The sequence below is a fragment of the Aptenodytes patagonicus genome, chromosome 5 (assembly GCF_965638725.1).
Source record: "Aptenodytes patagonicus chromosome 5, bAptPat1.pri.cur, whole genome shotgun sequence".
Lineage (NCBI taxonomy): Eukaryota > Metazoa > Chordata > Aves > Sphenisciformes > Spheniscidae > Aptenodytes > Aptenodytes patagonicus.
The window spans coordinates 38,512,909-38,529,466 of NC_134953.1; the positions used below are offsets into that span (position 1 = coordinate 38,512,909).

The 16,558-nt window shown below is 50.3% G+C and overlaps 1 protein-coding gene across 1 annotated transcript in view; it reads right to left on the bottom strand.

Annotated features, from left to right (window-relative positions):
- LOC143160299 (cadherin-23-like) overlaps positions 1–15,016 on the bottom strand; it is a 157,666-nt gene extending 142,650 nt beyond the window's left edge. Inside the window, exons 1-3 of the mRNA XM_076338026.1 lie at positions 14,896–15,016; positions 10,950–11,021; positions 5,740–5,817 (exon numbers count right to left, since the gene is read on the bottom strand). Coding sequence (XP_076194141.1) covers positions 5,740–5,817; positions 10,950–11,021; positions 14,896–15,016 — 271 coding nt within the window. The remainder of the gene's footprint in view (positions 1–5,739; positions 5,818–10,949; positions 11,022–14,895) is intronic.
- Positions 15,017–16,558: the final 1,542 nt, after the last annotated feature.

Genomic DNA, 16,558 nt, shown 5'->3' on the forward strand with positions numbered 1-16,558 from the left:
CGGCAGCACCGGCGTGAAGAGCTCGCAGCGGCTGCTTTAACACATATTTCTTACAAACAAGCAGCCTCTCCCAAGCTCTCCATCCACTCTACCACCAGTGCCACCACATTTTCCGAAAGCATCTTCCAACTTGCCAAGTTTTGCTAGAAGCCAGCCTACCTTGCATCATTCACAATGGCTCTTGCACTGCTCAGGGCTCCCAATGCACCCTGTGCTGCCTTGCTCCTTTCAAGGAGTTAACCCCAAACTTTAGAGCCATCCTCTGTGCTCTTCTGAGTCACACCTCCTTAGTACCCAATTAGCACCTCATTAACAGTATGCCCACAATGCTTTCTGGTCTTGCCACCGTGACTTTTAACCCGGTGGTGCACAGAGATTAAATTAATTTTCTCTTTTTAGCTTTAGTATTTGATTTTGAGCAAGGGGGACACAACAGCAGATATACTAGGGCAGCCCCCCAACTCCAGCAGTAGCTGCATGCCCCTGCAAGTGAGGAGGGGGCATGGAGGAGACACCAAAGGGAAAAGGGTCCCGTGCTCAGACACCCACAGTCCCCCCTCCAAAGCTGTCACCAACAGATGGCCCACAGGCCTCATGCATGGGTATCTGGCCCAGATGGCTCTGAAACAATTTAATCAGTCCAGAAGTACACAGAGGAGAGCCAGCACTTTTTTTTCCTTCCAGTGATGCATTAGGCAAGTGCCATCACAGAGGAGCCCAGCCACCGCAGATGTCTACAGCTGTGGGATCAAACAAGCAGGCAGGGTTTAGCCCAGACAGCCCATGCTCAGTCACACGCAGATAACCATATCTTCAGCAGCAACTTGAATGGCCCCGCACCCCTGGGAACCTCACCCGCATGCCAAAGCATCTGGCTGCCCAGGACCAGAGCACTGCAGTGAAAGGCTGTGGCAGGAGAGATGATTGCCTTGGAAACTACAGATACAGTGCAGGGAGGATGGCAGTCTTCCCTGCCTGGAGAAGAAAAGCCCTCTGGCCTGGTCCTTGCCTAGGATGGAGAACCAAGTCAAGCCATCCACAAATATCAGAGGGACATGCTGCCTCCGATCCACATGCAGAGTTACCAGCGAGCACCCTGCAACTGCCTGCTAAATATCAAGTTCCTCTTCCAGTCCTCGTATGAAATAACTCTCCATCCCAGGAGGCCCTGAAAGGCAAGAGATCACACACATCAACCTAATTACTTTAATCACCACCAGCCAACAAAGTACACCTACACTGCAGCAGTGCTCCACTATCCCTGGCCCCTCTCAGGCTGCAACAACTTGGGGTGCACAGTAAGAGCCCCAACTCCATAGGAAATGTCCACTATGGCCCATCTTGGTGAAGGAGGTGTCACAAAGAGCAAGGTTCAGCTCTGCCCCTCAGAACTTGGTGGGGAAACATCCATATGTTTCAGAGTCTCTTAGTTGGTGTGGGTTTCCCCGGGGTGGGGGGGGGAGGAAATCAGCTTTCCTCTCAAATTCCTCGTGCCTTCTCCTGCGAGCAGAGGAGGTGGTCTGCTCAACATAGCCCATCCTGGAAGGGCTCCAGCTTGCCCTGGGAAAGCATAATCAGAGTTCCCCACTGCAGAAAGTCAAACCACACCATTATAAATGTCAGGCAACAAAGCCCTCCTATTCAGTGCCATGAGCCAGACTGGGATCCTCAAACATCCAATGGCACAGCCAACAGACAGCCAGATGCCTGAGAAAGACTGCTTCCACATGCGTGCTTCCCAGCAGAATTCGTGACTCTGTCAATGCCACCAAGAGATTTGGTTGTCTCCAGCAATCACCCTCTCTTCTACTGTATTTAACCGAAATTCCTGCAACAGCTTTTGGAAGTCACCATCTGCAAGTCCCCAAACAGCAGGGTTTTTTGTGAGCTCACAAAGGCATACCCACCCTGTTCCCAAAACACGAGCTATTTATGGTACGTTTACCAGCTCAGCAAAAGTTGCACATAGCAAAGGGGGGCAGAAGCACATAAAATTCCCCATCAATCATTTGTCTTGCTTTCTGAGCACAGTGAACCCAGGGGATGGAGAGCACAGCCCGTGCCTCCTGGGAGAAGCATACAGCTGAAGGGAAGGAACAAGGGGGCTTTGAGCACAAAGCACAGCCCCATACCTTGCACACGCACGCATGCTTTCAAGCCCCCCTCTGCCTCCTTTCATGTGCATGTCCCTGCCTCCTCGCAGGTGCTGCACTCAGCAACCCCCAGCCACCCATCCCTCCACATCATGGTGGCACCGAGCAGCTGGGTCAGGGAGCACACAAGGCCTTTGCCAAAAAACCCTGCACCCAGCCAGGCTCCGAGTGCTGAGCCAGCACCGCTCAGGGCTGTCACTCGCTAGCAGCCCTGACCATCAGACTTGCTGAGTTAGAGCTTCTCCTTAGCCCCATGCTGTCACAGGTTAACAAGTTGGAAGAGATGCTGAGGCAGCCAACTTTGGGGGACCCAGGGCTGAGCATCCCACCAGGCGCTGGAGGCATCCTGGTAATGCTCACAAGAGAGCATCCTGGCAGCACGGAGAGCCAAAAGCCTCAGCTGCACACTCTCCTGCCCAGAAAAAACTAAGGGAATCAAATAGCAGGCAGCCTTGGCAGAAGCCCCAGGGGAGACCGGCCTCCCCACCTGCCAGCCATCCCGGGCACCTTTCCCAGCTCTGCAGCCTTCACCAGCATCTTCTCACGCTCACATTACCCAGGGGGTGGTCAAGCCTTACAACTAAATCCTGGCGGGTTTCCCCCTCTGTCATGCACCACCCAACCTCAGCAGGCTTTACAGAGGAGATCAGTCCTCCGAATTCAGTACCCTCTCCCAGTTTTGAGCAGGGCATGCAGGACCGAGCTCTGATGGGGAGGAGGGACATGTTGTCCCCAGCCCATATGGGTGACCATGCCCCTGACACAGCATGGCCCAAGAGCAAAGCCAAGTGTGTGTTATCAGCTTGGGTGCAACAATTAAAGCGTTTCCCACTCTTTTAAGGCAACATTATTCCAGTGATGCTAAAATATTATCACTAGGATGAAGGGAAAGTGGAATTGCACTCGTCTGAATGGCCTCTTTTGTCATGCATTTTACAAGGCGTTGAGGCATGAAAGCTTTCAGAGAAACTCGGGTGAATCCAAGCTAGGTGGTTATAAGGCTAGTTACAGACCCGACATGATGGATCATCTTCATTTTCCCATTCCTGTCCTGCACACAGCAAATCCATTTGCTGGGCAATTAGACTCCAGTCATTACATTATGCTAAGACAACATTCCTTTTGCAGCAGGGGGGACCTCAACCAAGAGCACTGCCTGCCCATCCCCACTTGCTGACAGATCCAGGGGTACATGTACCCCCACCTGCAGCAACACCACCTCCCCGGCATGCCGGTGAGCATCACACCATGCCAGAGACCACCAGCAACTCACCCAGCATCAATATCCACACCACTGTCCCTTACCCACAGTCCTCTAAAAGGTTTGGGATTAAACAAAATGGCCCTTGGAATGACTTTGCTTAAGGCAGTGATCAGCACAATAAAGACGGACGGTCCCACTTCTGCAAATTCTTCTTCTAAGGGCTGTTAACCAGCCAGTACTTCTGCTTTCGGAGTAAAACACACCACGATCCAGGTACTGGCAGCTGACATGGGCTCTCCCGGTGTCCAACCAGTCATTATCCCTCCTCCTCCTCCTCTCCAGGCATCTCCCTCCTTCTGCAAATTTCTTCCCCAGCCCCTTCAATTGCTTTCGCCTTCCTCAAGCTCATGTCTCCTTTTCCCCATGCTCCCCCTCCACGTATGTGTTCCATTACTTCTGGGTGAAATAACTGACTAGAGGGTCAGTCCACCTGAAAATTGCTCTCCCCGGACCTAAATGAAACAGATGGACATTGATGATGTTTTGGGAGAAATTAATCAGCCTGGACCAGCAGCAGCACCAGCAGCTCCCTTGGCCCAATCTCGCCTAATGATTTCCGAGCTCTCTGTCTTAATAGCTCCTGACAAGACTAATTTACTCTTGTAAGTGATTAGAGGGGGAATGATCTCTTAATTGTTGCTTAAGATACCTTTCAGCATGGCAGGCAGCAAGCAGGGACTGCTCACTTTGGGGCTAGGTAAGGCGGCGCCCGGGGATACCGTTGGGAGGGGAGGAGGGGGCTGCAGGGGGGCATTCACTCAATGCCATGGTGATGGGCGCTTCTAACAGACCCCAAAAAAAAGGAGCCGCATTTTTTCTAGGTAAGAGGCACCACATACAGTTCTACTACTTACACCCCAGTTGGGATATAAGAAAGCTGTTTCCAGATGATGTCTTGTTTTTTTAAAGTTAATAAGCCTAACTCCAAAAACATCTACCAACAGCAGAAAACATAGAAATACTGTTTGTCAACATGTTCAAGGCTGACATTTCCCTCTGGTGCATCTGGAAACAAAATCCCAGGGTGTCAATATTCTTAAGAGTGAATTTCATTTCTATACAGTGTAATACAAAGTTTAAAAAAAAAAAAATTCAACCCCCAAAAGGAATTCCAAGCACAATTTTACTCACACAATATCTCACTGAAAAGCAGACTGTCAGAAATCTTCCCCCATTTTCTGCCAAAATAGAAGTTCAGTCCAATTCCCATAAGGTATTTCAACCTCAAGTACTTCAAGAACCATGTACTCGGTGAGGAAGCGTTCCCATTAAGCTGTTCCCAACCAGCTCTCACTCCTGCTCTCGCACAGCTGCTTCCTTCCCTGGGACTTGTCTGGGGCACTTTCAGCACTAAGTGCGTTTGCAGGGACACTGGCAATCGAGGAGCAGGGAGCATACAGACAGCAAAGCAAAGCAACCAGGTGTGAAATGATCTGTAAGGGGTGGGCTTGCTGGAGGAGGCCATGAGAAATGACATGAACGCAAGTCATCGGGGGAAAAAAGTTACGATGAAGTCAGGTCCTTCCTTCCTTTACATCGTTCACACCTTGCCTTCTGTGGTGCTGTGAGTAAAGGCACCCAAGCAGCAGTTTTCAGTATCATTTCCCATTGCAAATAAACCTGAGCATCACTGCAAGACAAAACTCTCCAGGCAGATGGCTATGGCTCCAGCAAGCCTTCTCCTGAGAAGGCATCTCTGCGCAGAGCTCAGCTACCACCCAGGAGCTTCCACATTGTCTATCCAAAACTTGCCTCCAAGACCTCAACATCCTGCCTCCTTGTCCAGACATCACCTCAAACCCCACAAGCAAGACACTGTGGGCTGCAAAAGATGCAACCAAGGGGACCCTCAAGAAGAGACAGAAGCCTCAGCTGGAAGCCCTGGTCGAGCTGAGCAGTCACTAGAGGAGACCTCTCCAGAGTCCTCCAACCCTTGACAGCTCTAGTGATGACTTAGGTGTGGCAAGAGCACTTTTTTAAGGAGGCTGATGCTTGGGTTGCATGGTTGAAGATGACAGTAGATGTGGGAAGGGGCCTCCATAGCCTCCATCCCAGCCACCCTCCACTCCCAATACGATTCCTCCCGCATTAAAAGCCAGTCACAAGCCTGATTGAAGAGCACAAGTTTAATGGACTGAGAGCCTGGAAAGAGGCCGAGAATGACCGGGTCGATTTCTGCATTTACTAAAAACCGATCCCTAGCTAAATAAAGAAAGAAAAATAAGCTACATCTGTCAATCAAAAGAAAAGCATTTCTTTAACCCTTTTCCATCAGGGGGTCGGCAGCAGTGGACCTCCTGCCCACAGGCACACCCCACTTACCCACAGGAGTATCCTCGTTGATCAGCAGGTAGGTGTCAAAGAAGTAGTTTATGAAGTACGGCAGCCGATTGCCCCGACCTGGGAAGAGGACAAAAGCAAGGTATTATTTCCCTGGCATGTCATGCGTGGGCCAGCACAGCTAGGAGAAGCTCAGGGCACAGAGAGATGCACGCTTGCTGCTTGGCATCGTGATGGAGAGGGGTACCCCTGAGATGAGGGCTAATAGGAGGACAGAAAGCATCACGCAGTCCCCCATAGAAGCTGGCTGGGGAGCTGCTTCCCTCCGCTGGCCTTTTTTTTTTTTTTTTTTTTTTTTTTTTTTTTAGTATTTTCTTTTGCAGGGTGGAGGCAGAGGGGGAAGCCAACAGCTCGGGGACCAGGAACATCAATTATTGTTTTAGCACATGATTAATACCTTCACTTTGCTCCCACGGTTGAGAGCCTTTTGCCTTGTCAGCCATCCCAGCAAAACCTGGTGCACCTCCCCTCTCCCATCACCTGATCGCCTTTCCCTCTAATTGCCTCCTTTCATGTTTAATAACCAGGCTCACTTCTTTCTACTCCCTTTTTATGGAGCTGGAAGCTTGCAAGCCTGCCCCCAGACTGCAGCACCCCGTGCCGCAGCCTCATTAGGTGACAGAGTCAAGTGCAGAGCACGTAGGAGAACAACGACCGCAGCCTGAACCAGGGGAAAAGTCAACCAGGAAAGATTTACCATTCAAGGAACGCAGGAAAAGAGGTGCCGGGAGAGAAACACGATTTTCCAAGAAGGTTTGGTGTTGACCGGGCTGCGTCTGAGGGATGGGTTTTCCTCGACACGCAGCTGGAGCCGGCCAAGCCTGCAGGCTTTAAAAAACACAGTTCAGCTGCCAGGCATCAAAAACAGGGCTGCGCATGGAGAAGCAGAGGTTTGAACTGGTCTGGCCAAAATAGTTCACGCCCATTGATGGGGAGTCCTGGGAAGGGGAAGAGGCAGGACCAGGGTCCCAAGCACAGCCCCTGGCAAGGAGACTCACTGGAAACGGTGGGGCATCACCTCCCCGCTATGACCCCTCCTAACTGCCTTTGGTTTGAGCTGAGCCAAAACCCAAGTTTTGGGTTTTGTGCAAGTATAAAGAATTGCCAGCAAAGCGGCAGTGTGACATCCCCTTGCAAACCCCCACCACGCTAGATACAAATCCAGCCAGGCTCCTTTCAACACAGCCATTACAGAGCATCACCTCCATCGTTACCCCAGCCGTGCTGCAACAGCAAAGACATTGCTTCAGGCAAAGGCATAGCAAACCCCAGATGAGATCAGGTGTCCAGGTTTCCCTCCTGACCATGCTACACTTTGCCACCACCCTCATGCCCTGTGCTTCAGCATCCCACCTTAAGAAGGAAGAACCAGACCACGTTTCAGCATCCTTTTCGCCTGCCCAAGCTCCCGACGGAGGGAGATGTTCCTGAGACCTTTTGGGTGCAGGTCCCAGCTGTGCTCATGAACAAGCCTGCTTAGCACACACAGGAAACTCACTTGGGGTGAGGGGGGGAGCACCCATGGCACAGGATGGGGGGAGCAGCCTGGGCTCCTCCGAGGCTCCCTCTGTAACAAGACAGGGATTTTCAGCACTGTCATCTTTCCCAAGGCACCAGGTTTGTTAAACACCTCGAGAAGTGGGAAAGCACTAGAGGCAGCGCTCTTGCAAAGGCACATTTAAATCTCAGCCTCTGGAGTCAAGTACCTGGAAAGAAAATGAGAAGGACCCCGACAAAATGGGTTATTTAGAGCTAATGGCATCTCCAGAGGCTTCGAAGCACACTTGTAGCTGGCTGCTGTGCCAGGGCCAGCAGGCTTTGAAGGGGGCAGATGAGGCTAAAACACACCAAGTAGCCCTTCCCACAGGAGAGTCGCTTCTGCAAACCCCTCTATTTCAAAAAAATATTCCTTAATATCACCAGCATACTAAAAATAAGTTGCATCTTCCAAATCCAGCTGCGTCAGGTGCTGGGAGGCATTCAAACCACCAGTCTGCGAGGGCACCGGATCTATGCGTTAAGAGAGGAGGGTGACTAGCACCTGAGAGCTGGGGAAAGCTGAAGGAGGGTGGGGAGGCAGGACTCTGCTTTGGGCTGCAAATCCCAGGATAAAGAGCAAGGCTGTCACCATGCTGCCAGACTGCCAGTGTTCAGAAGGGCAGCGCGTGATGGGAGGAGATGGAGAGAAAGCATCTGAATGATACAAAAATGTAGGTCAAAAGATTCATGCTATGACAAATGGAAACCATCCCCCAAAAAATAAAAACAGGATGCTGTGGCTGAAGCCACAGCCCCATCAGCCCTGTCCCCCAGGCCAGCCTCAACACTCATGTCCCAACCACAGCTATTTCCTGCTCCCCCACAGCCCAGAGCATTGCATCCTTGGGGCACCTTCAGGAACCTTCTCCCCCTCTCAGATGTGGCCATAAGCTCTTACCCTCATAACCTGGGTGCTGTCAAAAGGTGTTTCATAGACTGGCTAGGCACAAGTCTCCCACGCATATGTCCGGCCACCTAGTCTAGGATGGCCAGAAGTTTTCCTTTCACATTTAATCCAGGACTGCCAATGTTTTGTTGGCTTTGGGCATGCCAGCCCTTTCACAGAAATTAATTTGGGAATCACAGCCATACACCACATACCCTGAAAGCGAGTTCACACTTTCCCAAAGGCATCGCTGTGAACCACCCATCATCTGCGGCTTCATCTAATGGATCATCAGCTGGATTTTTCCTTCTGCAAGACTGCTGCTATCACCCAGCTATACCCTAGGATATACCATCACTGTGTCCCTCAACACGGCTCTTGCCTGTGGTTCTCAGCAAGGTGCATGACAGAAAACCATCACTTCCACCACATGCTTGTAGTAACCCTTTATTCCTCCTTCAGGTGCTACCAACAGGCTCCAAGGGATCACAATCAATGTTGTTTTGATGTGCTGGGAGATTTCCTTCCCTGCGTGTCTTCCACACCTGCTCCACGTTATTCCTGTAAAACCTGCTGCTTCTTTGCCCTGGGGAACCACAGGCAAGAACCATGTTGAGGGACACAGTGATGGTATATCCTAGGGTATAGCTGGGTGATAGCAGCAGTCTTGCAGAAGGAAAAATCCAGCTGATGATCCATTAGATGAAGCCGCAGATGATGGGTGGTTCACAGCGATGCCTTTGGGAAAGTGTGATGTCCTTGGCCACTGCTGATGCAAGAGCATGGTAATCATGGAGCCATTCTTCTAGGTAGCATGCCTCGGTCCCTCCTAACCTGGAGATGATGAAGGTCTCTGCCCACCTCTGGTGACTGCAGCAGTAGCTGGGTAGGAGTGGGCAGACTCCACTGCCATGCCAGAGCTAAACCATCCTCTTCCAAACACACCGAGCCCACTCGTGCTGCACTTCTGCATTTACCCTACCAAATTGCTTCACCAGCAGCTTTGCAAGTCTTCCGGGACAGGAGCTCCATCACCTGCAGTCCCCAGGCAGGGCATCTGCGCACTTCTCCTCCCGATCCCAGGCACAAGCATTGTGCCAGAGCTTGCTTATTGAGGGCAGACACTCCTTGGGGAGATGACAACCAAGCCCTGGGCAGGGCCAGGTTTAGGAGACAGGGGCTGACACACTGCTGATCTGCAAGCCTCCAAATCCCCATTTCCCTGCGCTGCCTCTCCAAGGCTTTGCAGCTTGCTATTGCCTATCTGCTGTGTCCAGCCAGGCACCCGGAGCAGGGCCATGCAAACACACTAGCTATGGGTGCTGCAACCGACCGCACAGGGAGGGATGAAGGAGCAAATCCCCCAGCCAGGCAAGAAAAACCCACCATCCCACCTCCAGTGGGATGTACTGAACCACTTGTGGCGAGTGATCTCTCCAGGGGACAAGTTTTAGGAGGCTCAGACTGGGGCAAAAGACTCGCCGAGTTGTCTTTTTTACTTATTTTTTTCCCCTTCCAGAGGAGTGACAGAGCAGTTAACTGGTGAGGCTATACTTGATCCAATACAACACCAGAGGGAGATTGACTGAGCTTGTCAGTCACAGCTAATGTCCACTGACTGCTTAATCAGGCTGCCAATCTAGGCAAGCTATCTTGAGGCTTTAGTAGGGGGGGAAAGGTGGAAAAAAAAAAAGCCTTTATTCCAAAGGGCACAGTGCTATCAAATAGACACACGCTCACTATTGTTTATCAGCAAGCGCCACACTGACACACACCCCCCGGCCTCAGCACCTGGGGGCTTTAGCCCATTCATGCAACAATCCCCGTTTTCACAGGGCTTTGCTGTATGTTTACAGTACTTATGCATCCCGGAATACGCCAAAGCCTGACCCAAGAGGCACATTTGCTGCACCAGAAGGCAGTTGTCCCACAAGCTGCCATTTACCAGTCAGGCTGGACCCCACATCTCCCCACCAGAAGCCCACGTGCCAGGGAAGACTAAGAACATCATGCTCGTGGGGCAGAGCCCGACGGTGGGAGGAAAGCTGGCCACGGGGGCTCTGCCTGCCCAAAGCCCTGCCCTTCCCTCCAGCTGCAGTTAGAAAAGAGGTTTTGCAGCTCAGAGATGAGTTATTTCCCACACAGCATATATTAAGCACAGTTCAGGTAATAACTTTGCTGCTGAAAGTACAGGAAGAGCCCTGCCAGTAATACCTCTGCTGTTGAACAGCTAAAAAAAGCTTCTGGTTTGCATCCTTGCCTTGTGTCTGCTCCCTCTAATTTCCTTTACGTTTTATTTACCTAAAACGACCTAACGCCATGTCTATCACAATGTCCACCACCAGCTTTGACTTCATGAACGCACATCTGGAAGTTGCCAAGGTCTTCCCGCTGAGATACACCAGGAGCATCTACTACCGTTGGGTTCACCAGTGCTGCCTCCTCCTCCTCACCTCTTTCCAGTCACTCCCAGGAAGGGCCATCTGATGCCACATGTGCCCTTTTACTGGCTGCAGGAAAAGCAGCTGCACAGGAGCAGAGTGTGCAGGTCCCCAGGACCACATGTGATGGAGATGGGCGGTCTGTTTGCCCATACCATCCACATCTCCCCATCACCACAGCAATGCTTCTCTGCCTTTAGATACTCACCAGGAGACCACAAACGGCAGCAAATATTACCCTTGTACCTCGGAAACATGAGACCCAAGCAGGGAGAGGGGTGGGGCAGAGAAAAGCACAGCAGTGGACTGACAGACAGACAACTTACCTGGAGAGAACAGCTCCAGGAGCAAGAGGGGAAGCAGAAAGTTGCCAGCAGCAGTGTGATGCTTCATGGTTCCTGTCAAAGAAGAAAGGCAGCATCAAGACCAGCACTTTATGGATATTACCTTGTCTCCCCCCAAAGCAGGCTTGTGGATGCAGCCCTGTCCCAGCTTCCACATTAGTGCCCCGATGACACTCAACATTTTGTTAATGCTTGGCTTTTATACAGGGCACTTCACCCAAGAGTGCTGCCACCACTACTTTCTCGGTTCATGCAGCCCCAACCATCCTCTTGATGAGTGCCAAATCAAAACCAGAATTAACCTGGCATAGGTGATACATTTTTTATTTTCCACTTTCCAAAGCATATTTGCTCATCTCATGCGAGGGGATAAGCCACGGTGACCTCTGCAGTCAGGACTGGAGCAGAAGCAGCCCCAACTGAGACAAGCTGTTCGAGCACCGAGCGGGATGTTGAGGGTAAAGAAGAGCCGCTGCAACCTGGGAGCCACGCAGCAGCGAGCAATCAGCACTGGGATTTAAGATGTTTCAGTAGAGCTGTGTGGGAAGCTTGACCCAGAATCACTGAAGAGGCACCTGGATTTCAGAGGACAAAACAGAGCCCCTCAAACCTCTCCAACCACCCAGCAGGCTGCAGAACAGGCACCGCAAGAGCACTGGGAGCAAACAGGTTTGCAAACATGCCCGCATCCCACTCTGCCTCTCAAATTTCTCCGGCTTCGCATTCGATACAGCGCATGACTCCTCATGACGAGGCAGCAGAATAAAACAGTGCCAAGGAGCTGCTTAGCACAGCCACATCCTCCCACGGTTTTCAGACCATTAAATACAAAGCTCTTTCCAAACTAACCCCACAAAACTTTGGCAAAGTCCCGCTTTGCAAGGAAATTCATACATGTGATATTTTAAAACATTCCACCCTGGAGGCAAGTATAAATCATGTATGTTACACACAGCATACAGGCACAACAGAAACCCCGGGGCAGCTCACACAGAGCCAAAGATCCCCCACTCCAAAGCAGACAGGACATCTCAGTGACCTGTCTCCGAAGCTTTCCATATTTCTGCAGGTGCTGTGAAAGGTGTGGGCTGGGGGAACATTTTCCTACCAGCTCAGCACATCCACGCAGCAGCAGACCCAGGGACATGAAAGGCAGAGACCATACGTGACAGTCAACATTTTGGGCAGCAAACACAGAGATGAACCCGTGGTTAAATCCATAAGCAGCTCACACTTGAGATCAAGCGTTGACCTGAGCCATGAGGGCTGAAATGAGTAATAAATCACATCTTCCATTTACCAGCCTAAGCAGGGACTTGTTACGCTTGCAACTGGTTGTATACACACAAAGTTTTGGTCCACCCAGCATCGCAGCACTTGGAGAACTGATTATTAAACCAGATCTGAATAAACTGCAGTGATATGCGTGATTCCCACTTGGGGAGCAGCCAAACAGACAGCTTATTCATAAACCCAGTGTACCACCTCACCCACCATCGCACTCGGTATACCCCAAAAGCAGCAGCTCAGCCTTCCCTTTACAGCACCCTGCTCTATACACTCCAAACGGAACAACAAAGTGCAGAGTTACCCAAAAGCACAGCACTGTAATGGGCACAGACTGCATCCGTAAGCCCAGCTAGGGGTGGAGGGGTCAGCACCCTATCGCCACCCTAAGAGATGCACGGGCACCCCACAGGGTGGTCCTTACCTCTGAGAGGGAGCCCGCACCCCAGCTCCATCTCTGCAGATGCTCCTAAAGGAGCTTCAAAGCAATAGCTACACATTTTTTATTTTTACTGGTGGATGCGTCAGAGAAGACAGTTCATAACAACTCTGTCACTGTAGAAAGGGCCCTAAACTCTAATTTCTTCCTCTATTTTGCCACGAGAGAGTCTCTAGGAGGAAGAGGTCTGTGCCTAGGCAAGAAAAACAGTGCTGTGGTCTTTTTTGTGCATCTTTAGGAAACTCAGCACAAGCCTGAGAAGACATTTGGGATCAGCACTGCTTAACTTTTAGGTATATCGTGCCGATCTCCCTGGGAAGCTTGCCACAGGTCTGTGATACATGGTCAGGACAGGAGAGTTCAATCCTCCACCCCCCAACGAGTTTCTGACTTCTGAGTGTTCAGTGCCAGCAGAGCATCCAAAAACCCAGTTTCTAAACAAAAATTAACTCTTCCCCAGGAGCCAGGCATCCTATCAGGCCCTTTAAATCTTTAGATTTGGCCAACAAAAGCAGAATAGACCCTTCTAACAAAGAAAAACCCCAAACTTCTCCATTTTCCCCCTTCTTTAATAGGTTTCAGGGAGGAGAAAATCTTGGACATAAACAATGCTGCTGTTTCAGGCCCCCACATCCACCTGGCCAGCATCAAGCCCAGGGTGCAGAGCCAAAGCTCATTGTGCTGCCGCCAGAAAGGATGTGATGGACACAAGCAAGGCAGCACAACCCCGAGCTCTTTTTCCGCCTTCTGCTGTGCCAAAATAGCATTGAGGAAAACACTAACTTTCTTCTAAAACAGCACCACTATCAGCCCAAGTGAGCGGAAACATTATTTTCCAGCTTCACAGACCATGTTTAAAAAGCAACAGGGCAGTGGAAAAACAATTTACGTGATGTAGAAAAAAAAAGGCAATTGACAGCATCCCCTTTCGAGCGTCATGATAAATCTAAATATTGTATATTCCAAGTCAGTCACTTCATTATGTAAGTAATTGCCTGAAATGTCATTTTGATTTTGTCTGTCTTCATTAATATTGCAGCTCTTCACTGGTTCTCCGAGATGGTTCACTCAAATATTGCAAATTTAGGAATGGGACTGAGAAGTCTTCGGGGACAACTGAAAAATTGTGACTAAGAACATATTAAAGCGCACCTTCTCCCTGAAAGAGGCTCTTTGTAGGAAGCATTCGGTGCAGTTTCCAGCATAATAACGTCTCTGGGCAAGTCATCTCTGGGAACTTAACTGTTGTCTCCTGGCTGCAAAAGCACTAATGTTAAACCAGAGACTTCCCAGTCCGCTGGCAACTGCTCCCCAAGGCACAGGAAGCAGCAGACAGAACCACATTAAATGGTGATGGATGGGAACCAGAGGAGCCTCTACCGCTGAAACACTGCTCTGCAAAGAAGTCCGGGGCTTGAAAGTTTAGGAACCAGCTCAGGTCAAGCAGAGGTTTTTCAGCCTACTTGCCCCAAATGCCTCCTTCCCAAGCCCGGGAAGTGGCTTTTTTGCTGCTTAAACAGCATCACTGCATCCCTAAATGTGGCAAAGATGCCACCTGCTTGGCTACGCAGATGGAGCCCGGCCGGCGCATGCTCCAGTCCTCGGCACACATTAATCTGAGAGAAGTTGGCAATGAGGCTCCAAGAGCCTTCTAGCATCTCACCTCTGTGAAACACTGGAGTAGAGATGCTCCTGCTTCTCAAGCCCAGGCCATATATTGTTCTCAGGGTGCTTAAGCATCAGCTTCCAGGCTGTGCACCTGTATTGGTTATTTTTAAATGCACTGTTGGGGTGCTTGCATACGAGAACGGCTCGCATGCACACAAAACACACTTAATTGCCTCCATCAGAGCAGCGGCTTCTGCGGCGGCTGTGCCTTGCTGGCAGAGATGCTTACGTTTGAGCTGCTGCTGGCATCTTTAATCACCCCCTGAACCCCTGGCCCCTCTCCCCCCCACCTGGTCTTCCCTTCCCCAAATGGCACCGCAACAGTTGCACCTCAAAATTTATAGTGTCAGCCTCTCTGTTTGCTCTGCGCTGTTCCAGGAGCATAAAGAAGAAATGAAAGTGTAAATCAAAGCATGTCCCAAATGGTTTCCATGCAAGGAAACTGTACGCGCCTTCCCAAAAAGCCCCTCCTCTGACAACGCAGCACAAATTATGTCCTCCAGGGAGGGGATCCCAGCAGCCAGCGCTGCCCACCTGCAGCATTTGCTCCTTTGTAGGCAGAGTGGAAGTCCCTGAGATGCTCCCAGGATACCACCATGCCTGTGGCATCCAGGCAGCCGCTGGAAGACCCCTCTCCCCCTGGCACGCCATCCATGCCCACTCTCTCCAGCTTCCTCCATCATGTTGGCCACCTTGGAAGAACAGCCAGGAGATACTTCAACGAGGGCCACCACCAAACATGCCTTGGAGAAACCACCCCCGCAATCCTCTTCAGCAAAGCACATTGCCTGGCACCAACCCTCATGCCAGAATACAGCCCATTGCAGAGGCACAGCAGCTCCCACTTTCCCAGCTTTTCCATCCCTCTGCTCCTCAAATGGAAGCACTGCTAGAAATTCACCTTTTCTTCTTATTCCTTTTTGGCCAGGTCTTTACAATAAGTAGGATTCAAAAGGAAAAGAGTAAAAGTTAATTTTATTTCCCCCCCCCATATTGGCATGAGCTATATACAAATCATAATTCCTAAAAATAACAAATTGCAGAACAGGGTAATCAGAAGTAAATTGATATTGATAAATAAGCTTTTCTTCCACGCGGTAGGTGGTTTATTTTAATCTAATGAGTTTTATATTTTCTGAGCTTTCAGATTCCATGATGAAGAGCCGTCTGCGCTAGAATTACGAAGCACTTTGAAATATTGTAATTTTATGGCTCATTTTGTCAGGACTCTTGAAAATGAGATTTGTTCCCAGTGAAAAAATTTGCCCTTTTTTTCTTCTATTCCCTGCAGTGAAGGAAAAAAATTCCTTGTTAAATAAATACAGGCCGGCATATTTGTATGCATGTGGCAGGGTGGGGGATGATGGATGCACACAGAACAGGGAGCAAGGGGGCACGGCTGCCAGCAGCTGCCACAACCCACCCAAGCCCTGAGATGGTGCTTGCAGGAAAAAGAGCGTGAAAGACGCTCCCTCCCCTTCCTTCACCCCAAAAGCAAAGCTGAGGTTGCAGACACAGGTGTTTTCTCCCCACCTAGCCCAGGAGATGCCCACAAAGCCGACAGCGAGTCCGAGCTGCTCTGTGCATCCCAGCTAGCACCAATTAGTGGTATTTAAACCTTTCTTCTAGCAGGGAAAAAGCTAGAGCCATTACTTACTAACAACCAGTAACAACGAAGTCTCCCACATTTCCAGCAGTTTACTCCCATTTCAAAACAAGGACAGGAGTAGAAACATTTTGTTTGGGGCTGCAAGAGGTTTTCTTTACCGCAGGAAACAAGCTTTAGCTCCAAGACAACACTAACATATTGTTTAACCAACAGCCCAAGACCAGAAGAAAATGCTGTGTTTGAGCTTCTCAGTCCATGCAGGAAAACTTTGTCTAGGTTGGAAGTGAAATTGATTTTCTGAGTCATTGCAACTGCCGTAAGATAACTGCCAATAACTGCCCAGCTCTGCATTAGCAACATGCAAACCCTCCGCTGCAGCACACCCCAGCTACGGTATCCCCAAGGAAAGTCATTTAGTGCTACAAGTACAAGCATCCAATTCACCTCTTCATTCATGCAATATTAAAATAACACCCTGGGGGCTCTGGGAAAGGGGACCCTCATTCCCTGCTGCAGCAGGCATGGCCACCCATCCTTCCACGGCAAAGGCAGTATCTTTCTTGGGTAGTCGGAAGAGGAGATGCCTGA